An 11,683-nucleotide genomic window follows, 5' to 3' on the forward strand; every position below is an offset into this window, starting at 1 on the left:
ATACAATTTATGATCAACATAGCTTTGTCTTAGCACTGTTCTTCAGGTATATCTGCCAAAAAGGTTATCTGGTCAATCTATAATAAATTCTGAAATTCTATAGGTGGTATGCAGAAAGTTTTGTGCTCTCTTCTCATCCAAATTCACTGGAAATTTAAGAATTCCCCTTTTCTATCTGTAGCTCTTTATGTGGCTCTTTTAGATCCTAGTCTTGGTTGGGAAGGCCGAGACATACAGTACATTTTGAGTACAAACTACATGTGACATCAAAGATCCATGATCAGATCAAACTCAACTGTTGTTGTTGTTGTTGTTGCTTAAAAGTAGCTGCAGAGTGCTCTCAGTTGAATTGGGAGCAGTGGCACAGGGCAAGGGTTTCTTTTTTATTTTATTGCCTTTTTGGTCCATTTCCTTTCCATGTTGGCTTCACAATCTAAATCCACCCGCCTGAAACTTCTATTGGCCTCACATAGACTTATTCCACTGCCACTCTGGGGTTAATGAGCTTTGTGGAGCAATTTAGATAAGAGAAAGGGTTAAAAGAAATCCTCTCCCACTGCTAATGCTTCAACCCTTTAAAAATATCCCCATTATATTGCTTTTTAAAAAATAAAATGGTTGTGAGAAAGGGGGTTGGGACTGAAGCTCAAAAAATCTGAGAAACCATTAAGCCATTCTCAATTTCTTGGTTCACCAGACCTCACAAGCTACGTGCACATTCACACATATACACTTAAGTGGATGACAAAAGGTCTTACTAAATATGGGAATCCACTGCAAGCTTAAATATAGCTTGGGCAGTGATGTTGATATCTTACTTGAAGTACAGTATCTTGCTAAGCGTGAGGGGGTAGGGGAATCTACAACCAACACCTCAGCTAACTTCCCTTTACATTAGACAAACTGATACACCTAGGCTGTGATACAGTACCCACTTACTTGGTAGTAAGTTCCTTTGACCTCAGTAGGAATTACTTCTGAGTAGACCTGCACAGGATTGCCCTGCCCACATTATTTTCCAGAAAATCTTGAGACAGGAATACAAGGCCATAACCACACCATACATTTAACACACTTTAACAGTCATGGCTACCCCCAAAGAATTCTGGGAACTGTCGTTTGTTAAGGGTGGTGAGAGTTATTAAGGAACTCCTATTCCTCTCAGAGAGTTACAATTCCCAAAGTGCTTTAACAACCAATCCCTCTTTCTAGAGAATCCAGTCCGAATTTCATTTGGGACCACCTAGACCCATGTGAACCTGACAGGCAATAGAAACAGGCCTTTTTCAGTAGCGGCCCTAAAATTTGGAGCTCCCTCTCATGAAATATCTCCTGCCAACCTAGCAGTTCGAAAGCACATCAAAGTGCAAGTAGATAAACAGGTACCGTTCCGGCAGGAAGGTAAACGGCATTTCCGTGCGCTGCTCGGGTTCGCCAGAAGCGGCTTAGTCACGCTGGTCACATGACCCGGAAGCTGTAGGCCAGCTCCCTCGGCCAATAAAGCGAGATAAGCGCCGCAACCCCAGAGTCGGTCACAACTGGATCTAATGGTCAGGGGTCCCTTTACCTTAACCTCATGAAATATACACATGGCCCCTTCTTATTATCCTTTAAACTGGCTTGGAATCTTTTCTATTGCAATCCACTTTTAATTAACATGCTCAGCTGGGTTTTTACTCGCTTACAGTACTGCTGGTTTTATCTTAATTTAGTTTAGTTTTTTTAATTAAAGTGTTGCTAAGTTTTATTTTTAACTGCTGCTGCTTCTGTAATTATAGTTAGACTACTTTTACTAAATTGTTTTTTAATGGTTGTTATTTTTAAAACAGTATTCATTACAGTACTGTAAGCCATTTTGTGAACTCACCTTAAAAAGCTGGGTACCAATGTGTAAATAGCCTGCAGTTCCAAATGTGGAAAGCTACTGACATAAAACACGATTATATAATAAAGCACATCACCATAGTGTGTGGTGTTAAAAAATATTAATGTTCCATTGTAATGAAGAAGGAGAAGCTTAAGTTTAGGAAAAGCTCATTCTTCTAGTTATAGTAGTGAGTTAAAAAAAAAAAATTGGAAAGGATGAACAGGCCTATTGAGAGAATCTTTCATTTTGTCAAAGGCTAACTCTGCCTTGAGTCATGTGTGCCTTGCTCCCGTTGAATCAAAAGACAGAATGATGACAGGTTGCAATTATGGCAGCCCAAAGCCAGCAATGAACAGAAGCAGCAGAAGGGAAATCCTTATAATAATTGATGCTACAGGACAGATTAGTTTTAAAATATGAGACTCAAGTTATAACTCACTGCAACATCATTTTTTAAATATGTTACAGTGGTACCTTTGGTTATAGACGCTTTAGGTTACGCGATTTCAGGTGGCGCACCGTGCTGAACCTAGAAGTACCGGAATGGGTTACTTCCGGGTTAACGGCGCTTGCGCATGCGCGGAAGCACCGAATCACAACCCACGCGTGCGCACAGGCAGCACTGCAGGTTGTAAACATGCCTCCCACATGGATCACGTTTGCAACCCGAGGTTCCACTGTATTTCATGTCTCTTAAGTGCTATTTTTCTAAACAAAGTGGTGCTGGAACTCACCATGAATGCCTTCCTTGTTCTCTTAGAGTGGCAATGGCGCCCACCTGAGAGGTCCTGCCAGAACAGAGTTCTAGAAAGTTCCGGCTGGAAAAAAGCCCTGGCTGCAACATATGTATTCCCCTTGATTCCATTCCACACATATTGAATTCCAGAATAAGAAAACTATCCTCTGCACCATAAACACAGCCATATTCTTTACTCAGTTCTGGCCTAAATATGTCAGAAGCAGAGAAAAGATGGGTATATAGTATCAGTGGAACGTTTGAATAAATAGCTCCAGATGATGACCCAAATCACAACAATATGATGAATGGTCCTAGACTTAAGATAATGCCAAACGTAAGCGTAAAATAGGGTTGCTACTTTACCAGAGAGACTATACAGCTACAAAAGAGGCAGATCTCAACAGATTTTCTTATTACTTGTTCACTATGCCATCAATAAAACACGGGTGGCGCAGAGACGCGGGTGCACTGTGGTCTAAACCACAGAGCCTAGGGCTTGCCAGTCAGAAGGTCGGCAGTTTGAATCCCCGCGGCAGGATGAGTGCCCGTTGTTAGGTCCCAGCTCCTGCCCACCTAGCAATTTGAAAGCACGTCAAGTGCAAGTAGATAAATAGGTACCGCTCCAGCGGAAGGTAAACGGCATCGCCAGAAGCGGCTTAGTCATGCTGGCCACATGACCCAGAAGCGGTCTGCAGACAAACACCGGCTCCCTAGGCCTATAGAGTGAGATGAGCGCGCAACCCCAAAGTCGTCCAAGACTGGACCTAACAATGGTCAGGGGTACCTTTACCTTTATGCCATCAAAAGCTCTACTACCGAAGAGCTACTAAGATACTATCATTGAGGATTAGTGCAAATTAGGTAGTTCCTCAGTAGCCTGCAAACAATATAACATTTATCCCCCCCACCCTACACTCTGTTTGCCATAACATTAATCTTTGAGCAACAAAGTGAGTGATTTCTTATTTTCCACCATCAAATTACAGAAAGGTCTTTGTGGGCTACCCACAAAAGGCTCCAAAGGGTCAACAGGTTTAAAGCTTATCAGTACATAATTATACAGTCATAATATTGGTAGGATTCCTTTTCGGAGTCACTGTGTATTCCTTGCTTGGCGTGTTTAATCATTCCCTCTGCCATGAAGCTCACTGGGTCACTTAACTCTCAGCCGAACCTACCTCAGAGGGTTGTTCTGAGGATAACATGGGGAGGAGGAAAGCTATGTACGCCACCTTGGGCTCCTTGAAGGAAAGGTGGGATTTAAGCCCAATAAACAAATAAATAAAAATAAAAACTAAATTGTTGGTTAATCCTTTCTTTGGGGGGGGGGTTCTGTCTTTGCTTTTCACCCTGCTTCGGTATCTTTAGCAGCGGCATGGCCAGCAGAAAGATTACACTGATGAATTTTCTCCTAGTGTGAAGGAAAGCTGTGGTAAATTTATTTGCATCGGGCTACTAGTAAAGCCCAAGGACTGAGGCAGTAAGATTTATGACTCTCTCTTGCCTTTACCTCTTTGTAATATATGTCAGTGAACTGAGAACAACTCAGGAAATGGCAGGAAAATACTGGTTTGAATTTAGACACGATTTTCACCTTACTGAAGGGCAGAGGGGAGAAAAAACAGACACCACTGTGCGGCAAGACCTTGGTGCCTATACTCATGTTCCCTACTAGGAGATTTTATCAGGGGTAAATGCCCTGAGGGGATTCTCTGAACGCATACAAAGGTCACACACTAGCCAGTTTAAAACAGCGCTCGCTGGAGGAACTATTTTTGTGGCATATAACACACCAGGAGTGTGCATTTGTGAAGGGCAAGTAGGTCTCCTGAGAAATGTGACACCAGCAAAGATGGAGAGGATCCTGCCAGCTGGTGGTCATGCAAGAGCTTTTAAGGTAAAAGTGAACAGCAAACTGAGGAAATATTAAGGAGAGGCCAACAGGCATGTCGCTAAAACATCAAGCTGATCTAAAAATAAATAAAGCTTAATTTTCAAAAACAAACTAGGGGCTAAGATGGGTTAGTTGGATGGTGTAGACGCAGAGAGATCGCACTCGGGCTTTACTCTAGAAGCAGATTGGATTTATGAAGGCAACACACAGTCGACATCAGACATCGCAGTGTCAGCTGCAGAACTCACTGCTGCCTAATGTTGAAGCAGCACCTGCATCACCACTTGAGGGAATGAGGCTGATGCATGTCAGGATGAAAAAAATGACTGCACTAAAATTGCCTAGATACCACGATTATCGCTAAAGCAGACTGCAGTGTATTCTGCTCAGTCTCCCCAAATATACAACCATTTTACTGCTGCGCTTGAAAACTAGAAGTGAATAAATGTTAACCATTCGCACCATACTTTCTGCTATGAATCACTTTCTTATTATTTACTTTACCTCAGAAACTTAACAGAAAGTTTAAGAGCATGCCTATACAGTAATGAAGCAGTGCATATTTACCGCCCACCCCCCAACTCTAGTAACTCCTCCCCAGTGGCGTGGCATGGGTTCCCAGCACCCAGGACCGCATGGAGGGGCAGGTGGGAGGGAAAGAAGGAAATAGATGGAATACGCATGTGCATTCAACTGCCTAATGGTGACCGAGTCACCCAGGAGACTGCAGCTGCAAAAGAAAGAAAGTAAGAGTCATTCAATTGTCTGGAGAGCTCACGTCCTGGTTTACATGGAGAAACCGTTTTCAACAGAGTCCAGTGACAGAAGCACACAGCTGTATTGAGGCCGCACCAGGTGTTGAAATTTTGCACCCTTAACAATTTTGTACCCAGGGCAACTGCCCCTTTGCCCCCCGCCCCATGCTACACCACTGCTTCTCCCCCCAAAAACTGTACAACTCCCTGTTAGGAAAAAAAACATTGAAAAACCCTCCAGAAAACAATTCCTAAAATTCTGTGAAAGGAAGGTGTGACCATTAAAAGTTCATAGCAAAGACAAACACAGAGAGCCTTTTGCACACATTACACTTAAAACAACTTTGAGTGTTCTGTGCATGGTTACCTAGAGGCAAGCCTCATTCAATAGAATATATCTCTGAATTTGCATGGTATTTAGCTGGGATGTGTTTGCATTTATGTAGGCATGTGAGAGATAGCGCAGTATAATCACACAGAAGGTTGGGCTTGGATTGGGAACACTTGGTTTCAAATTTTGACTCAGCTAGAAAGTGTGCCAGGTAATTCTGGGTCATTCATTATATTTCAACAATCCTGTGAGGTACCATATTGTATTCCTGGCCTCCTTGGAAGAACAAATACATGTGTAATAAAATTCACATTCTTCCATATGTTTGCATTACAGATTAGGGAAACCATTTAAAATTCAAATTAGCAGCACCCTGAATTTTAAACGCAGGTGACCCCTTCTTAGAAGGAGACCCCTGCTGGTGAAGTTTAGTATAAATAAATAAAAATAGCTTTAGCCTTAGCTTGTTAATTACATGAATTTTAATTGATTGATTGATCAATGAATTTATTCCATCTGAATAAATCTGCATGTAAGAATTATAGTTCTGAAGCTAAAAGTATAACTTTATTTGTGCATGATGCACAGATGTTTCGTGGTTGGCTCCATCTTAAAAGAGGCATTTGTTCCTGTGCTACAAAGTGAGAGGAAGCTGGATAGCTTTTCTGTGGGGTTTTTTAAGTACATACTCTTTTTTTATTTTTTTTAATGCTTCCCAATTAATTGAGGGCACATTTTAATAAATTAAAAGTGTCTTAACAGATTACTTTATTCATCAGTGAAATGTTGCATCCATAAAAAATAGCCCTTGAACTTGGTGTCAGCACATCTGTCATTAGTAAAATACAATTAAAAGTACCCCACAGTGTAATCCTATGGGTGCCTACTCAGAAGAAAGGAGATTAAGTTCAATGGGTTGTGCTCCCACATAGGTGTGTATGGGGAGGATTGTAGGCAGGTCTGTATTGGCTCTGTTCTGTGGTTAGGAGTTTCTCTGGTTACCATAAGTAAATAAGAGGACTTCTGTGTTGGTTACTGTAACCGCAGGAAAGGAAAAGCAGAAGAACTATCAGTGTGAAATGCAGGTAAAATGGTCAGAACTCTTTGCTTTGTCTGACCTTGGCCAATGTTTCTCATTCTAGCATAATCAATCAGTAAGACACTCCCTTCTTATCTTTCAGGGTGTGAAGCTTGCATTTGTATATAGGTCACAGTTTAAGCCCTTCATATGAAAGTATTTCATTACTAAGTAAGCCATGGAAAAGAGGCAGGAGACTGAGAGAAGAAGAAAAAAGTATATACATGAAAGCTTAAAGACAAGTAGTATACAGTGGAACTGCCAAGCTGTTTTTTGCCCACTTGTAGTGAAGAATCCAACAGCTGTATTTATGCACTAGCACCCTCTAGTGATCACAGGGGGAATATCATTAGGTCACACTTCACAGTTTTAAGACAGAATACATTGGAGGAAAACTTGAAGGAAACACAAATTTGTTTTGCAGAAAAAGGGACCATGAAGTGTACATTCCCCCCCCCCATCCCAATAGCTTCTGCATCCAATTTTCTTAAAAGCCGATCTTAAAACTTTCACTGGTTTGAGCCAATTGTTCTTCCAAATAAGCGGATTCTGAATTACCGTCTGTCCCGGCCTCCTGTGACGCAGCGCGAGGCCCCACCTCTTCCGTACCGGCACAGCGCATGTTCATTGGCCGCCGCATGCATTCTGGGCAGAGCATCCCCACAGGTGAGGGTGGCGGAGGCCGAGGCAGCCGCTCAGGGCCTTTTCCTCCGGGTGGTAGGTTTTGGTTTCGTTCCCCCCACCAAATGCTGATTCTGCCGCAGCTTCAAAGACTTTTAAATGACCACAGTCCTTGCATACAATGTGTCCCAGACTTGAAACCAAACTGGAAAATATCCCCTTGGGAAGTCAGCTGGGCCACCCGCAGCTGGGCCACCCTGCAGCCAGAACTACCAGCCGGTGAGCGCAGCCCGCCACTTTGCTGGACGGCTGATCGGGGCTCGCTCACCTCGCCTCGGGCTGCTGTGGCGGCGGCAGAGTCAGCAGAGGGGTGCACACTCTGCCCCAGCAGCGCTTGCTGCAGGCGGGGGTAGTCTTATACGGCCGGTATATCCCAAACTCTATATTTTAACAGGAAAAGTTGAAGGTCGTCTTAGACGCCCAGTCGTCTTATACGCCGGAAAATACGGTATATGTTGTTCTGTGGGTTCATAAAGATTATGTGTGTGAAGTACCACACACTTCCTGTAGAAAGCTAATCTCTTAAGGAGAAAGCCAAGCACATGCCACAGAAATCCTCCAAAGAGGGAGATTCTTTTCTCCATTTGCACTTTCATACAAGCCTACCTAATTTGCAGTTCCCAAATGTTTTGTGAAACACTTCCTCAACCAAAAATGCATACAAAAAAAGAAGGATAAATTAGGGCAGCCTTCCCTTGTATTATATAAACATGGTTCCAAACACGGTTGGCAAGCCCTAATAAAGCAGAAGCACCATGGTCAACTTGTGCATCTGGCAATGTAGTAAATTAATTGGTGCTTATTAACACATGTTAACACATAAGGCTTTAAAAATATCTCTCATTCCTCTTAATTCAACTCTTGTCCTTTCATTTTAAAGTTAAGCGTCTCTAACCCTGACAGACTGGAAACTTGGCATAAATGAAGCTTTGCATTGTTCTAGCAGTAATCTTGATACCAGGCCAGAATGTCTTTAGCAACTGCTTAGCGACCACATAGCAGAAAGGTTACATTTGTGTGAATGGTTTTATTTTTACAGAGGCTGAGAACAAAGGGGCAGGGTGGGTCTAGCGGATGTGAAGTGTGAAGATCAAGCTAAACCTGGGACCGGACTTTGCTACTCTAGGCCTACCTAATGGATGCTCCCAAGTACTGTATGAGAAGAGGAGAAATGGAGACATTTCTCAATTCCTAGAATATAGCTTTTGGCAGAGTTTTGCAACTCTAGCATTCTGGAGCACAGGACTTTGCTCCCCATTCCATGTCTCTATAAAAGCAGTGCTAGTACATAGCAAACCCCACTAAGAGGCAACATGTGTCTGCATGATGCTCATGTCTCACCATGCTCCTATTTTTTGCTTAATACAAAGGATCCCTGGCCAGGATCCGTTGTATGTATGAGTATCGTCCCATTGCTGGCATGGGTGTGGAATAGGGTTGGTCTGTTTAGGTGGGATAATTCCTTCTACAGTGGTACCTCGGGTTACATACGCTTCAGGTCACATACGCTTCAGGTTACACACTCCGCTAACCCAGAAATAATGCTTCAGGTTAAGAACTTTGCTTCAGGATAAGAACAGAAATCATGCTCCGGGGGCGCGGCGGCAGCAGGAGGCCCCATTAGCTAAAGTGGTGCTTCAGGTTAAGAACAGTTTCAGGTTAAGAACAGATCTCCGGAATGAATTAAGTACTTAACCCGAGGTACCACTGTATCTGATTTCTATTTCCCTTCTTCCAAGGTAACTTTGCATAAGGAAGAGGGTGCCTAGGTGTAAAGGTTTGATAAGGAAATAAGGAGTTATCAAAACATTTCTGAAAGTCCAAATACATGATGTCTTCTAGGCCTTCACAACTTTGAACCACTGACTCCACCACAATATTGTTTGCTAAGGAAAATGCTATCCTGCTCCCACCCAAATCACTCTGTTTATGTGGTTACTTTGTGGAGTATGGTTGAACAAGTGTCACAAGCAGCTATTGGATATATATATTTTTAAAATGTGACTAGTGACAAGTAGGACAACTCTCCCATTGTCCAAGACTTTAAAAAGTTATTATTTGCAAAATTTTGTTGTACTCCCAAATTCTCAACCTGTAATGTGGGAGCACATATTGAGACAGATTACTTTTAAGCCAGTAAACACAGCAATCTCTCTCATGTCCTCCAGTAATGTCTATGACATAAACATTTTGTTTTAGTTTGCAATCATTTTTATTATCTGAACTCATCACCCCTATATTACTCCTACACATGAATGCAAATATATTCAGTTTTTTAAAAAGAGTAGCATAGATATCGTGTTCCTTTCCTTTGTGCACAAGCTACATGGATAAGGGACATTTAAAAAGACACACACTAGATTCTTACACAGTAACCAAAAGAGTCTTTGACATGCTTTTAGTGACCGTGGAGAAAAGCCCCAACACAAAATGACATGCCTCCTTCCAGTTTCCAGTGAGTGAGGTTGATGCTTTTATTTATCTAAATTAAGTCACCTACTTTGTATTCTGAAGAACCATAGTCTGATCCGTCAGGCTCCTCATCTGTGGCCATCACTGGAGCATCTCTTCCTGGCTCACATTATAATTCCAAAGGTCTGTAAAAGTAAAGAATGGCTAAAGTCAAATTTCATTTAAAAACTTTCCACTCAGTAAAGCATATTAATTGGTAAGACCATTGGCCATGTCTATAATACTACTAGCACATACACATAAAATAAGCAAATCAGCAATTATGCATTTAATTAATCTGTTTTAATTTAATTTAATCAACAGGCCACATAGCAACAGTTATCAGCCTCTTGTCTATTGCAGATTTTGCCAACCTGGTACCTTCCAGGTGTTTTAGACTACAATTCCCATCAGCCTCTGGCCAGGTTGGTGAAGGCTGGGCTAATGCAAGTTCCTGTCGATGAAGCAAAACCAATCCTGTAAAACAAAGTAACAACAATGAAGTACCTACTTTACTGTACACCAACGTGTCAACCTCAAGCATCCTTGACAAAGGCATTGCCACACAAACCTAGGATTTAGTTGTATCTGCAAGAGAGACAGCTGAGACAGTGTGGAGCAAGAACATGCCTTCTTGAAGAATGCTAGACGTAAATAATCCTCATTTGTGTCACGACACTCAAGATGATATGGTATCACCTTCTAGAATGGCATAGTGCAGCCTTGACTAAGCAGAATATCTAGCTGTAAATTGTTCCTGGCTTCTCTGTCACATGCATGCCACAATGAAAGAGGCTAAACATTTGCCTGGGGTGAGGTGGGGGATGTTACTTACTGCACGCTCCCCTCTGCTTTGCTGAATTAAAAGCTCTTCGTCCGAAAACAAATTCTTCTTAATCTTCCAGGGACAAAAAATAATAACAATAACTGTGATTTATGTTCTCCAACAATGTAGCTTTGCCGCAATGAATGAAGGCTTTGCTATTGCTCTCATCATGATAACATAGCAGCTGGTTTTAGAGTCAATTCCTTTTTTGTATAAAATTTAATGACCGTGCAGTTATTTAAATTTCAGAGTAACTGCCCGGGCTTTGGAAGCACAATGCTGCTCTGAAAACACAAACTTGAAAGCAACAGCAAAGTTTCTGAAATGCCAGTAGGGAATAAACTTGATAAAGATATCTTGTGTCCCACAAATGCCTAAAAGTCTATGATTCTATATACAGGGTGAGTCTTTTAAAAGAGGCCCCGTGGAACATGTGTACTCTGTATCCACGGGGCCTCTTTTAAAGGATTCACCCTGTATATACAACCCGTGTCTACAATGGAGGGGTTCCATCATCTCAAGCATAATCACCCCAAGAGGATCTTGCTTCTCATCTAGCTGCAGCCTTTAATTCAGGTATCAACCATTGTACTCTGACCCTCTCTCCAGCCTTTACCAACCTGCAAACTTTCCCCACCTCTAGGTGATGTAACACCTAACTCTTAACTATTCTATCCTAAGCTGTGCCCTTATCTGTCGAGGAAGAGGGGCCCCAACCATTTGCCAGTCCCTTTGGTGCTTCATTCTCTTAATGGTCCATCACCCGGGCTATAACTTTGTGGGAAACCAGCCTGGGTTAATTAGCTTTTAACACTTGCTTGATCCCGAGATTGTAGTGGTCTGGAACCCACAAACTCATAACAGTATGTTATAAAATCCTACATCTTCCCCTTTATAGTTTTGGAAAGCATGTACCCATGCTAGTTTCTCTTATTCACTGGCAATTGTTTGATCGTAAGTGTATGATGGCTTGTAGCACTTCAAGGCTGCGATCTTATGCCAACTTACCTGGAAGTAAGTTCCACTGAATGCAGGGGAGGAGTTAATTTTGAGTAGCCATG

At 42.2% G+C, this 11,683-nt stretch overlaps 1 protein-coding gene across 1 annotated transcript in view; it reads right to left on the bottom strand.

Annotated features, from left to right (window-relative positions):
• Positions 1 to 9,932, bottom strand: part of HK1 (hexokinase 1) — a 50,171-nt gene extending 40,239 nt beyond the window's left edge. Inside the window, exon 1 of the mRNA XM_083439816.1 lies at positions 9,846 to 9,932. Coding sequence (XP_083295942.1) covers positions 9,846 to 9,899 — 54 coding nt within the window. The 5' untranslated portion in view covers positions 9,900 to 9,932. The remainder of the gene's footprint in view (positions 1 to 9,845) is intronic.
• Positions 9,933 to 11,683: the final 1,751 nt, after the last annotated feature.

This window comes from Podarcis tiliguerta (genome assembly GCF_965153285.1).
Source record: "Podarcis tiliguerta genome assembly, chromosome: 5".
Taxonomy (NCBI): Eukaryota; Metazoa; Chordata; class Lepidosauria; order Squamata; family Lacertidae; genus Podarcis; species Podarcis tiliguerta.